Genomic DNA, 15,245 nt, shown 5'->3' on the forward strand with positions numbered 1-15,245 from the left:
TCGTATCATTGAATAAATCCACCCCAATAATTTTACTTTGACTTCCTACTGTATAAATTATAATACTGAGATCCAGGTTTAACTTCCCTGGGCTTCTTTACCTATAAAGCAAAATCAAATACCCAGCATATTTAATAGGGTTATACGGTAGAATAAATAAGACAAAAAAGTGCTTTGAATAGTATAAATGAAAACGCTCCATCTTCCTATGGGCTAAATTGAAAGTAGGCTTCCAATATTAATAATGTAAGAATTATACTTTTTCAAAGATGAAAAGAAGAGCATTAATCCTTGTCACAGCACTCTGTATTTATGTTAGAGTAAAACCACTATCTTGTGCTATGGTTACACATACTGGTATTTTTTGGATAGGTGCTAAGTCATATGGGTACATCATTATATTATGTTTTTAGTGAAATATAATGGACATACAACATATTAATTTGGGGTGTATAACAATGTTTTTGATATTTGCATATATTGTGAAATGCATATTTTAATTATTCTATTCTGGTGAACATTTAATTTCCACTTTTTAATTTGGTTATTGTAAATAGTATTAAGGGGAGCATCCATCTTGATAATTCTTTGGTTACCTCAATGATGTTCCTGCAGATAAATTCCTAGACATGTTATAGAATCACTGGGAAAAAACAACTGCGTTTGGCCAGTTCAAATCTGATAAAGGGAGGCTTACTTTTCAACAAGTTCATCACTATAATAAGGCTACACATTATTTTCCACTATAAACTACAAATTCAATAAAACCATGTAACAAAAAAAGAACAAAGCCCTGACAAATGTGAGGGCAAAATGACCACCTAGGGATTTTCTGTATAGCATCTCCTGGGTATGAGGGTGAGCAGAACAGGGATGTTTGTGATTATGATCATTCTACCTTGAACATGCCTGAGTTCAGAAGCACGAGAACTGAGAGATCTTAGATCTTGGACATCTTTCCTACTTATGGTTGAAATTTATAAATGGGAGCTACATAAATTTCTTTACTAAAGGGGAAAAATGCAGTTTAAAGAAACTTTTATTTCTTAAAAAGGAAAAAAGTTATTACAAAGTTTACAGATTATAATTCCCGCTTCCTAGGGCAGGCATGCATACTGTGGGAAGCAGCACATCCCAATGTTGCTGTGAGAACAGAAATACAGCTGATGAGAGGGCACAGAGCAGAGTGTCTAACCCTTAGTGCGCAAATCAAAGCTGAAGCTGCACTGTACATGAAACTGGCCACCAGATGGCATGATAATTCCAAAAGTCTTCGCAGGGAGCCCAAGAGTTATCAGTTGTTCAAACAAACGAACCATTGTGCTTTCTAATTTGAAAGCAAAAGAGTAGAAATCATTCATATTTTAATATAATTTCATTTTACCCATTTCATGAGGTAATCACTAAGGAGAGAGACTTTGAATATGCAATTGTCAATTATGATCCAAGAAGCACCAAATGTGTGATATGGGTTATATAGAGGGAAAAAAAATCAATTATCTTGTGACCACAGTATTTTAAAGTTAGAAAGCACTTTAGAATCTAGCCAACTTACTTTATAAGTAAGGAAACTACTGCCAGGAGAGATAAAGAACCTTGGAAAAGTTCACAGTGTTAACAGAAGCAATAATTAAACTAAACCTAAGTTCTTATTTCTATTCTAGGGTTCTTTCCACCACTCAAAAGAAGTATCATTTTACTTAAAAAGCTCAAACCAGTTACTTCTGATCCTATATGCAAGGTTAAGACTTCAGAAACAGACCTTATTTCTCTTCATCCAATGTGTTCAGATAAACTTTAATGGAAAACCCGATGTCAACAGCCTTAAGATCTTTAGATTATTAAAACAAATTAACCAGCCAACTACAAGACCAAAAGAACAGCGAAACAAATGCAGTACAAATCCAGCGGGCTTAGCTTCTGTCATATTTCATATCAGCAGTCAGCTAGCTACTTTGAGTCTAAAAGAACATAGTAACATGACATATTTTCCCACACACAAAAAAATTTTTAATAGTTTTCAATTCTTCAAATCTCGCCTCTGGAAAAGAGAAATTAAGAAAACAGTCTCATTTACAATTACACTAAAAACAGTAAAATACCTAGGAATAAACCTAACCAAAGCAGTGAAAGACCTATACACTGAAGACAACACAAATAAATAGAAAGATGTTCCATGCTCATGGATTGGGAGAACAACATGTCCATACTACCCAAAGCAATCTACAGATTTAATGCAATATCTGTCAAAATACCAACAGCATTTTCACAGAACTAGAACAAATACTCCTAAAATTTGTATGGCATCACGAAAGACTCTGAATGGCCAAAACAATCTTGAAGAAGGAGAACAAAAGTGAAGGTATCACAATCCCAGATTTCAAGATATATGACAAAGCTGTCGTAAGCAAAACAGTACGGTACTGGCACAAAAAGAGACACATAGATCAATGGAACAGAACAGAGAGCCCAGAAATAAACCCACAATTATATGGTCAATTAATCCTGGACAAGGAGCAATGAATATACAATGGGAAAAAGACCATCTCTTCAACAAATCGTGCTGGGAAAACTGGACAACAACATTCAAAACAATGAAACTGGACCACCTTCTGACATCATACATAAAAATGAACTCAAAATGAATTAAAGATCTAAATGTGAAACCTGAAACCAAAAAAATCCTAGAAGAGAGCACAGGCAGTAATTTCTCTGACATTGGTCATAGCAACATTTTTCTAGATATCTCCCTTAAGGCAAGGGAAACAAAAGCAAAACTAAACTATTGTGACTACATCAAAATAAAAAGCTTCTGCACAGCAAAGGAAATAACAAAACTAAAAGACAACCTTCTGAACTGGAGAAGATATCTGCAAATGATATATCCAATAAAGGGTTCGTATCCAAAGTATATAAAGAACTTATACGGGACACCCAGGTGGCTCAGTTGGTTAAGCATTTGCCTTCAGCTCAGGTCATGATCCCAGGGTCCTGGGATCGAGTCCGGCATCAGGCTCTCTCCTCAGTGAAGAGCCTGCTTCTCCCTCTGCCTGCTGCTCCCCCTGCTTGTGCACTCACTCTCTGACAAATATATAAATAAAATCTTAAAAAAAAAAATAAAAAAGAACTTATATAACTCAACACCCAAAAAACAAATAATCCAATTTAAAAATGGATAGAAGACATGAAAAGACATTTCTCCAAAGATGACATACAGATGGCCAACAGACACATGAAAAGATGTTCAACATCACTCATCATCAGGGAAATGCAAATCAAAACCACAATAAGATATCACCTCACACCTGTCAGAATGGCTAGTATCAAAAAAGACAAGAAATAACAACTGTTGGTGAGGATGTGGAGAAAAAGGAACCCTGTGCACTACAGGGGGGAATGCAAACTGGTGCAGCCACTGTGAAAAATAGAACTACCTTATGATCCAGTAATTTCTCTACTGGGTATTTACCCAAAGAATATGAAAACATTAATTCCAAAAGTTACATGCAACCCTATGTTTACTGCAGCATTATTTACAATAGCCCAATCAGGAAAGCAGCACAAGTGTCCATGATGAAGGGATAAAGAAGATGTGGGGAGTGTGTGTATATACGTGTGTATATATATGTGTGTATACACGCAAATGCATACCATGGAATATTACTCGGCCATAAAAAAGACAAAAATGAGAAGAAAGAAATCAGCCTCTTTCTGACTTATTTCACTTAATATTATACCCTCATCCATGCTGTTGCAAAAGACAAGATTTCATTTTCTTTTTTATGGCTGAGTAATACTCCATGACACTCACACACAGACACACACACCCCACATCTTCTTTATCCATTCATCTACTGATGGACACTTGGGCTGCTTCCATAATTAGAGAAAGACAAATACCATATGATTTCACTTACACATGAAATTTAAGGGAAAAAATGAAGAAAAAAGAGACAACCCAAAAATCGACTCTTAACCATACAGAACAAACTGATGGTTATCAGAGGGAGGGAGGTGGATCGGATAGTTGAAATAGGTGATGGGGATTAAGAAACCACTTATTGTGATGGGTGCTTAGTGTACAGAAATTTTAAATCTCTATAATACATACCTGAAACTAATATAACACTGTATGTTAATTATACTGAAATTAAAATTAAAAAAATTTTTAAATAAAAAAAACTTTCCTCTACAAATGTGCCTATTTCCTTTTATCACTTACAATATAAAAAACTCTACCTATAAAGGCAATCGTTTCATACATGAAAGTTATATAATTGACCCAGAGTTTCCCTTGAAGCACAGATGATGTAGCATGTTAATACAAACTTAAAAAAAAAAAACAAAACCAGAATAAAATACCCTACCTAAAATAACCTTTACCATCATCTTCTTTTATTTCTAAAGACACAGAGAAGGTAAAGATGTCACTGTCAGGAGTTTGGGGTGCAGCAGTTGCTGAAAGTGGGGTCTGCTTGGCAGAACGGCGGAAGGCAGTGGCAAAACTATAAAGTATCCGGCTTACCTACAACAGACAAGTTAGAAAATGGGCTGTTATCAGAAGAAGAGAAATACCTTTATCAAGGCTGAAGGTTACTACCTATTTTGTGTGTGGGGGGGCGTAATTCATCTTTCCCCCATTGATTTCCTTTGGTAAATTATCTAATTTGTTAGGCCTATAAAGCAAGCAACACTAAAAATGGCCAGAGAAGGAGTTTTAAAAAAAGAAATGGTTATAAACACAAAAAATCCAACAGAAAGATAATTTCCAAAATGTCAGAAACAATCTGAATATATTTATGATACTAAAAAAAAAAATCCTACAAGATTAGCTTTAAAAGAAGTTTGGAAATGTGTCAGTCTTAAAACCAAGATGCGTATCAAGAAGCAGTCCTGGTCTCTGACAACAGGGTTCTGGTTACCCAAACTTCCAGTTTCTTTATATTTCAGCCCATCAGGCTGGAATGAATAAAACATTAGCAAAGAATTTCATGTGGCTTATAAAGTGAATAAATACTGCGATTAACTTCAACACAGTGAGGGTACAGGTGAAGTTTCATTTGCAGACAGTTTTCTGGTAAGGACTTACAGCTTCTTGTATTTCGCACCGGAAGACGTGTATTCTGAAGAGCTCTGCATTGTAATGACTTTCAGTGAAAGCAAAACAGTCACTCTCGGGAGTTCCGTCATGCCCTCTGACACAGAACAGGATTTTGTAGATAGGGTAGTTTGCTATTTCGGTGTTTGTCTGAGGATCCAAGAGTCTGTTTAGGAAAAAACGTTACAAAGAGCTTAGAGGGATTATGGACTATTTTCACTATATCCATATTATGATTAGAGAGCCATCTTTCCAGCAAGATCATATAAACCATCTTTGGTATGCTAATCATATTAAAGTCAATAAATAAGTTATATGTGGATTCCTGAAGTTATTAATTACAGAATTCCATGGTACTAAAACCTACATAATCTTATGCTTTAAGGGAGGCAATCAGAAAGACAAACAGTAAGTACACAGGTTTCCTATATAGGCAGTACCTTAATAAAGACTAGATCAATGGGTAAATTAGACTACAAAAATGAATCATTAAAAAGCTGTGTTTCTCATCACCTCCTAAAAAATGACCTAATCTGCTTTATTATTTAAAAAAATTAAAAAACTGATGTGCTTCCTCAGAGTGAAACAAATTCTTCTGATTCATGGCAAATAAGAGAATGTACAAAATGTTAACACCTAAAAAAAGATAATTACTAAAATCAAAAAGATGCCATTCACTGAAAGTCAAAGGTGTGTCATTCATTCAAAAATGTATTGGTTCAACAAATACTTAATGTGACACCTACAATATTCCAGGCTCTGTTCTGGACACTGAAGACACAAATATGAAAGTAATGAAAAGAAACTGCAATTTCAACACCGAATGGTCAGGGCCATTGATGAGGAAAGCCCAGGGGTCCCTTTGCATAATGGAAATACACAGAGAGGGGACCTAATCGACGTTCAAAGGCACTCTGATAAAAACTCTGAAAACAGGGGCAAGAGAATTTTGCATGTCTACAGAATTAAAATGTATCAGAACAAAGTATAACTTCAGTTGGGCAGTAACTACTAACTAAGAAGGACATAGAAATGAGCATTAAACAAATTTCATGGCAAGTTTCACATTAACAGGGGAACCTGGGTGGCTCAGTTGATTAAGTGTCCGACTCTTTTTTTTTTTTTTTTTTTTTTTAAGATTTTATTTATTTAAGCGAGAGAGGGAACACAACCATGGGGAGCGGCAGAGGAAGAAGCAGGCTACCAGCGAAGGAGTCTGATGCGGGGCTTGATCCCAGAACGCTGGGATCATGTCCTGAGCCAAAGGCAGACGCTTAATGACTGTGCCACCCAGGCGCCCCAAGTGCCCGACTCTTGATTTTGGCTCGGGTCATGCTCTCAGGATCCTGGGATCGAACCCCTGCATCAGGCTCCCTGCTCAGCGGGGAGTCTACTTGAGATTCTCTCTCCCTCTCCCTCTGCCCCTCCCTCCACTCACGTGTGTGCATGCTCTAAAATAAATCTTTAAAAAAATGCTGATTCTCATATGTTAATATTATTGTTGATTCGAGTATGTTCTGTTAGATTCAATATGAAACTTCATATTGAACTAATGTGTCAAGCTAGCATCTGTACTGGTGGAACAGGGAAAATACAAATTAATTTGTTAGGCATACTTTCAGGTCAACATATTTCAATCATCCCCAAAACATTTAAGTTTTTAATGTACCACACACAACTGGGGTGGGGAAGAATATAAAAAACTGTTCAAATGAGTGACTAATTTTCATAAGGGTTACAATCCTTGGAAGACATAAGTGCCAGGTGAATTAAACATTACATAAATAAAATAATTATGTATTTTGTTCACTACTGCTCCTTTCTAAATCTATAGGTCAGAAATCTGATCCAATGTTACAGACATTTCAAGAAGCTAGTCTTACTTACCTCACCGTTCCTTCAGATACATTCGGCACTGACAGAGTTACATCTAGTGAAATCTGACACTGGCTTCTTAAGATGGACATCATCCTTAAGGCTTCCACTTCGCTCCTGGGAGCATTTACTGAGGCACAGCCTAAATAAGTTAGTTTGCTGAAAACTACACTGTCCTCATCAGCAGCTGGTGTGAAAGGACTTGACCCTTCAGAATCTGAAAGAAATGGTAGTGGAGGGTTACTTTCATATTAGTATTTTGTTGACATGCATACTAAGTAAAAACCGACAAATTACATTTAGGTCTACAATTAAGAACTAATGAGATAATATGCCATTGCCCCAGAAGAAATGCCCATTAAAGCAGAAATTTCACACTAAAACTCTGTCACTAACACCAAGATTTTTAGGGACTGCTCTACTGTGAATCCCAAATCTAAAATGTGATCTGAGGTTAGATCTGATTTACATTTTTGCCTCTTCTAATTTGTTTTGACTTTATTATTTACATTTAGGTAAGAAATATATTTAGTATTTTACCACTCTCAAAAATCCTATCTCTTTTCTCTGATCTGTGTTGCTTTATTTCTCTCAGTCATCATCTTAGCCACTTAATGTTAACCCAATACCCGTTTTCCCTTTTCCGATAAAGCTGTATAGTTTTAACACTCTGCTTTTCCCAATGAGCCTTTATAATTCCCCTATTCCTCCTCCTCTGCGGTGCCTTTTGGCTCCCTTTTAAAAAATACCTGGCAACTACTCCCAAAGAGCTATCTATTCAGGCCTGGAGCAAATCACTCTTCCCCAAGCATTATTCCTCCACATCTCCAACACTGTACTCAAATTCCTTCTTTCTTGGAAAAATCTTGAAGCATTCTGAAATGACTTCCTCAATGTCATTTATAACTGCTGTTATCTCTTTCTTTGACATCAATGACACACATTTAAAGGGAAATCAGAATGGTACATATACCTACCCTTCTCACATCCCCCTAAATCTAGAATCTGAAAATTCTAGAAAACACAGAGTATGGTCTTTGCTTGCTCTGAATCAAACCTAGTACGGGTGGGCACTCACATATTAAAAACAACAGCCTTCAGTTAAGCAAGCAATGCAGCAGTCCTAACCTCCTTGTCCAGGTTTCACTGGCAAGCTCATCTCTGGTTTTTGGAGCCCTACTAATGGCACAGGGTTAATGGTGGATGAAGCTGAGAGTTGGTTAGAAAGAGGTCCATCTCCTTCACCATCCAGCTGTGACCTTTCCACAAGTTCCTTGTCCCCTGGCTGGTCGTCCACTGGAGGATCCATCAGCACATCTGCTAGCTCTTTTTGCAGCTGCTGCTCACTTCCATTCCCTATAATCTAAGGGTCACAAATACACACAATCAGCAAAGTGAGAAAGAGAGGCCAGTACCAATTCAAACGGGTCCATATCCTAGAGAAAATCGTCAGCATTTCTTTTGATACAAAGATATCTTCTGAATGTTTTAAAAAACAGAATCAAGATCTCCAATAAATAAGAGCTGCAGCTGCTCTCTTTATTCATACAGTTTTTCATGAAAAAGTGTATAGTGAATTTGAGACTATTGCCCAGAAATGTGACAGTGTTACTGGAAGTTTTCTACAGTGACCTCAACTAACAAAACATTTGTAATTTTACTTGTCTGGTGAGAAATAATCTGTTAAGAGTAGTATCTTTAGGGGCTTCTCTAATCTTTAAGAAATAGGGAAAATGCTTGCAAAAGTTATCAAAGAAACAGACTTATTAGGTAATAAATTTTCACATGTACTTCAACACTCCTACTATAAGTCAGTCTCTTGCAATTCTAAGGGAGATTCCTCTGATATGAAGTTTCTTAAAGTTCTGAATAAAGGTATCTGAATAAAGCTGGTATGTATTAAATGGCCTGAAGAGAAGCACTCCATTTCAGTAATGTCAAGTGTTTTTCTAGAGTCATGATGGTTTATTATTAGTTGCTCAACAAGGAAGTAAACAAGTGCAAAATCAAGTGCAGACCGCCCAATGCTAAGGAAAACCACAAGTGACAAAACCCAATATTGTCACTGAATGCTTATTCAAGAAACACTAACAAAAAATTTAACAAAAGAATTTAGAAAAAGTCATGACCAAGAAAGGGGCTGATTTAGGCGGCTTTCTGAAGACTAAAACCTGACAAAAAGTTAAAACGGGTGGGGCTAGGAGACTGTTAAAGAGAACGAGGTCTTCCTGGTCAAATCAACACAGAAGTTAGAAGCAAAATTCCAATAGTAACAGACATACCTCGGGACTACCAAAGAACCCAGTTCAAACATTTTTTTATAACTCTATAAGCTTCAAGTTCCTTTGGTTGTAAATTTTAATTCAGAAACAAACAGTCTTAAGTCTTTTTTTGCTGACATTTTCCCAAGGAAATGTAACATGTCAGCTACTCTTGCCTTGGAAATAAGGGCCACACAGGTGTTCGGCCTCAGGGCTTCAGTGACCATGTCTATTTCCCTGAACTTCATTTTATGTTTACAGTTACTGCTAATGGAACTACAAGTGGGTCAAGTAATTTTAATTCTTTGTTATGCCTGATCCTGCACATCCGCAAGTGCAATCAAATTTCTTCTTTCACAAGTTCTACTTCCAGAAGTTTTTTTAAGCCATCTAAAAAACAAACCACAGCTTAGTTCCAATTAACCATTCTTTCAGAACTGGAGAGCAATTACTGCATCACCTGCAGTAAACAAAAGATAGTCTAATTGAACCTAAACTGTTTTCCAAGGGGAAAGAAAAAGAACATAAGTAGGATAGTTACAGCTTCCTGAACACAGATGGAGAAAAGATATCAGACTCCCTGTTTGTGTAATTAGGAATTATAACTGAGGAGACTATCACCAAAAGGGCAAACGAAATCTAAGACATTGTATGTTCCGTGTTACAAAGTACTGTTTTGTTCTTCGGTATACAGGATAATAAGTTTTCTGTTGGATAGGCTGCCTACATTTTCATATATTCGTTAATAACAAAAATACACCTAACTCTGAAAGAAAACATGTTTATATGCTCGTGTTTTGTGTTTATACATATTCATCTTGCATTCTTCTTTCGTTTATAAAGCCTATAAACATAAGAACTGCCTTCTATTTCCTCAATTCTTCCGTAAAGAGTAGGAAAAAGAAATATACACACAAATATGCTGATTTTTAAAAGCTGTTTAAAAACAGCAATGCAACACATGCTTTGGGATGATCAGGGTCAATACAGTACTCCACAATTATGTTAGATCATTTGAGAACCTTCAACCTAATTTTAAAATTACTGTCTGTAACATTATAATATACATACTTAAACCAGTTTTTTGCTGTTTTTATTTTAAAAATTTTTTTTTATTAAGTAATCTCTATGTCCAACACGGACTTGAACTCACAACTCTGTTATCAAGAATTGCATGCTCCATCAACTTAGCCAGCCAGGCACTCTGTTTGTTTTTTTAAAGATTTTATTTATTTACTTGAGAGAGAGAGTGAGAGAGAGAGAGATCACAAGAAGGGAAAGTGTAGAGAGAGAAGTAGACTCCCCGCTGAACAGGGAACCTGATGTGGGACTCCATCCCAGGACCCTGGGATCATGACCTGAGCCGAAGGTAGATGCTTAACCGACTGAGCCACCCAGGTGCTCATCTGTTGTTTTCTTGCTTATCTAGGAAACAGTCAGCAATGCCTTGCAGGGTTCTCAAACTTTGGGATGTATCAGAATCACCTGGAGAACTTTTAAGACACAAACTGTTGGGCCCCAACTGAATTCCAATTCAGTAGATCTGGGTGGACCAGATAATTTGCATTTTTAAAATGTTTCCAGGAGATGGTGATACAGCTAGTCTGGGGGACCACGCTCTAAAAATCAACCTTAGGTTAATGGTTCTTAACCATGACTACACAGCATAATAACCAATATTACCAGGAAGCATGTTAAAATTCAAACACATGCTCCTCCCTCCATCCCCTCATCTCCCAACCTAACAAGTAAATCAGTCTCAGAGGTAGAGCCTGGGCATATACATTTTGAAGAACCGCCACAGGTGATTTACAAAATAGTTGGCAGGACAGATTAGGCCAGCAGACTATAGTTTGTTGACCCTGGTATTGATGAATAGCTTAAACACACATACAACTGCTTATCATTAGACTTTGTGTTATAATAAAAAATAAACTCACTATTAGTAGGGTTTTCTTTTCCCTGATGCCAACAGCATTTTTAACAGATAACACAATCATCTCTAAAATAACACACTGCAATATTAGTCAAGGGGCAGGCACATAGATCAATGGAATAAAACAGAATCCAGAAACAGACTGACACGTATGTGGCCAACTGGTTTCAAGAAAGTTGGCAAGATAATTTAAAGGAGAAAGGGAATAAAACAAATGGGCCTGGAACAATTAACTTGACATCCATACCTACGCAAAAACATGAAGCTCAGCCAATACTTCACATCACATACAAAAATAAACACAAAATGGATCACAGGTCTAAGTGTAAATCCTAAAGCTATAAAACTTACAGAAGAAAACAAAGGAGAAAATCTAGGAAAATCCTGGGACACAAAGATTTCTAGTGACACAAAAAGTAGCATAAAAGAAAAAAAAAATGATAGGGGTACCTGGGCGGCACAGTGGGTTAAGCGTCCAAATCCTGGTTCTGGCTCAGCTCATGATCTCGGGGTCATGAGATTGAGCCCCTGCTTCAGGCTCCACGCTCAGAGCAGAGCCTGCTTGAGACTCTCTCTCCCTCTCCCTTGGCCCCTTTCCCCTACACTCTTGCCCTCTCTCTAAAATAAAAGTAAGTCTTTAAAAAAATGATAAAGTGTGCTTTATCAAAACTAGAAACTTCTGCTCAAAAGACACTACTAAGAAAATGAAAACATAAGCCACAGACTTGGAGAATATGTATCTGATGAAGGATTTATATCCAGAATATCTTATAACTCAATTAGGAAACAAGAAACCCAATCTAAAAAATGGGCATTTCACTGAAGAAGGTATATAGATGGTTAACTAATAAAGCATATGAGAGAAACTAAATTCGTTAGCCATTAGAGAAACTAAAACTGCCATAGAATGCCTCCATATACCAATAAGATTGGCTAAAATTAAAATCAAAACAATGCTAACAATACCAAGGATTGGCAAAGATGTGTAATAACTGAAAAACTCTCATACATTGCTGGTGGGAATGCAAAATGGTAGAGTCAGTTTAGCCGTTTTTTGTAAATTTTACAGATAATATACACTTACCATATGACTCAGTTATAGGTATTTACCCAAGAAAAGTAAAGCATATGTCCTGTCTGTGAATGTTTATAGCAGTGTTATTCATAATCACCAAAAATTGAATATACATGTTTATCAACTGCTTAGTGGATAAACAAAGTGCCATATATCATCTATACAATGGAATACTACTCAACAATAAAAAGGAATGAGTTATTAATACATGCAATAGCATGGATTATTCCGAGTAAAATAAGCCAGATACAAAAGGCTACAGCATACTGTAAGATTCCATTTATATGGCATTCTGGAAAAGGCACAACTTCAGGGACAGAAATCAGATCACTGATTGCCAAGAGCTGGGAAGGAGATAAGAGGATTGACTAAAAAGAAGCACAAAGGAACTTTTTGCAGTGATAAAAATATTCTCCATCTTAACTGTGGTGATGGTGGTTGTTATATAAGACTTTGCATTCACTAAAGCTTATAGGAGTGTACACCCAAAAGGGCTGCATGTTACTGTGTGTAAATTTTACCTCAGTAAACTTAAAATACAAAGGGGATATTGATAGTGGCAAAGGCTATGCATATGAGGGAGCAGAGGTTAAATGAGACATCGCTGCACCTTCCTCTCAATTTTGCTATGAACCTAACACTGCTCTAAAACATAAAGTCTATTTTTAAAAAAATTAGAAAAAAACATGATTTCTACAAAAAATGCAAATTGAGAACACACTAATCATTTTTTCTATCTGCACCTCAAAAGGTATTCATCCAGGGTTCTGTTTTTGACAATAACCTCATTTTACAGACACTCCTGTGCCCATCTCATCTGCTGCCAAGATACACAATCCCTAATATGTATCTACATATTCCTCAACCATCTCCTGGACAGAAATCTTCAGCCAGATACCCCAGACTTAGTATGTCAAACTTAACTCACTGTCTGATCCTCCTCCTGTATCCTAATTTTTTTCTAAGGATGCTCTATGCCCAATGTGGGGCTCAAACTCACGACCCCAAGATCATGCTGTACTGACTGAGTCAGCCAGGTGCCACCCCTGGTTTTTTTTAATTAGTGAATTGCACTAGTATCCACTTAGTGGGCCAATGAAAGAGCACAATCATCCTTCACTTCTCTTACTCCCACATTACTCATAAATCCTATGGATTCTTCCTCAATTGTGCATTTTTTTCCTTCCCCTCTCTGTACAGGTAATACCACAGGACAGCTTATGTTCATTTTACATAAGCCTACTAGAAAGATAGGAGCTTCCCTGCCTTCTCTCTCTCTCTCCCCTATGACCTATCTTTCACAGGGCCACTAAAGTTACAATTGCAGATCTTAGTTCTGATCAAGCACCCCCTTGTTTTTAAACCCTTCCATGTTTCTTCAGTTCCCTTAAGATAAAGCCCAAATTTTTAACTGTATTGAGTTCTTCACAACTCTGCCCAATTTATGTTTCCATCTCTTACCAATCACATCAAATTACTCAACTTCTCCAGGACATATCATAAACTTTCAAGCATCTAGACTTTGTATAGACTATTCCCTTCCCTAGAAAGTAATCGTTTCCTTCTTTCTGTTAAGACCAAGCTTAAATTGTTACCTCCTCTGGGATATCTTAACCCTGCGATATGGGGTTTAATTACTGCCTCCTTAGGGAGTGCTACCATCATGCGAGCATACATGTTTTAGAGAACCAGACCTTGAACCAGACTGGGCATTATTAGATGGCAGAGATTTCTTCTTAAGTTATCTTTATATTATTCCCAAAGCTTTGGATATACTTACTGCACAATACACCTACAATATATGTTTACTGCATTGAATTTTATAAATGCAGAATAGAAGCCAAAATAGTATTCTGATATTGGATACTGGATTTTGGTTTAGGTATAAAACATGAAATCTGAATGCTTTATTTTAGCTTTGTTTACTTAAACACAAACAAAAACAAATACCATTATTGCCTATTATTCTGAGCGTCATTAAAGGTTTAACATGTACAATAAGAATGCTGGGCAAGACCAATTAGCATGCTGCAAAACAAACAATTTTATTTTGAAGTCCAACAACAACTTCTAACTTAATTTAGCAGAAATATAAAAATAAAAAAAGCAAACCAGATATGTATGGATAATACAAGGGTCATGCTTAGATTTGTGTCCAGCTCCATGTAAACTAGATTAAGAGGACGAGGGGAGAGTACTTGAAGAAACAGTCCCAAATTAAGAGAAAAAAAGAGTAAATATAAAGTAGCTCATTTAGCAGCTATTGTAAACACAGACATAAATATCTGCAAGGACAGAGACTGCATGATGAATGACTTATTCATAATTCTGCTTACAAAGCCGGTGGTAGTAAAAACTAGGGACAAGAGCTGGCTCGTGGCACAACTCAGGGGGCACCGTTCACATACAGAGCATGTGAACAGCAACCTCCTAGGGATGGCTGTACAAAGTACAGCCTGTGGAACTGTACTTAGTAGTCCTACTTGAGCTCCACCTTAAGACAGAGCTGAGCTTGGGACATGGTTCTGAAACTAACTCTGTTGGCTCTGGGGCAAATTAACCACCTCTGGGAGCCACAACTGCCTTACCTCTAAAATGAAGATGTTAATATCTATGTCATAGGACTGTCATGTCATGAGGGTTCAATGACACAATAATAATATGGTTATAGGACACTTACTGTTTGTTTATAATTCAGGCACTATATGTGATTTTTACAGGAATTATCTCATTTCTCACATCACAGAATCTGCCAATTAGTAAGCATCCAATTAGCATCTTCCTACCCCACTTTCAGCTATTTCATTTTTTTATAAAAAGATTTTATTTTTAAGTTAATTTCTACACCCAGCCTCTACACATGGGGCTCAAACTTACAACCTTGAGATAGAGTGCGTGCTCCACCTACTGAGCTGGCAAGGCACCCCCCACTTCCAGCTATTTCTAAATACACTCTGACCCACCTACTAGAGTCGAGGTTTGAAAAAGCAAATAACTTGG

General features: G+C 36.8%; 1 protein-coding gene across 6 annotated transcripts in view; it reads right to left on the reverse strand.

The window, feature by feature from the left end:
* The window catches only part of RABGAP1 (RAB GTPase activating protein 1), a 159,768-nt gene that overhangs the window by 104,963 nt on the left and 39,560 nt on the right, over positions 1–15,245 (reverse strand). For 5 of the 6 annotated variants that reach the window (XM_045790988.2, XM_045790986.2, XM_045790987.2 and 2 more), the window contains 4 exons: positions 8,102–8,336; positions 6,986–7,190; positions 5,090–5,264; positions 4,368–4,525 (listed from right to left, as the gene is read on the reverse strand). In XM_045790988.2, coding sequence (XP_045646944.1) covers positions 4,368–4,525; positions 5,090–5,264; positions 6,986–7,190; positions 8,102–8,336 — 773 coding nt within the window. The remainder of the gene's footprint in view (positions 1–4,367; positions 4,526–5,089; positions 5,265–6,985; positions 7,191–8,101; positions 8,337–15,245) is intronic. The other variant, XM_087869387.1, reaches the window with a different exon arrangement.

This window comes from Ursus americanus, chromosome 18 (assembly GCF_024610735.1).
Source record: "Ursus americanus isolate L20-20 chromosome 18, mUrsAme1.1.p, whole genome shotgun sequence".
Classification (NCBI taxonomy): Eukaryota; Metazoa; Chordata; class Mammalia; order Carnivora; family Ursidae; genus Ursus; species Ursus americanus.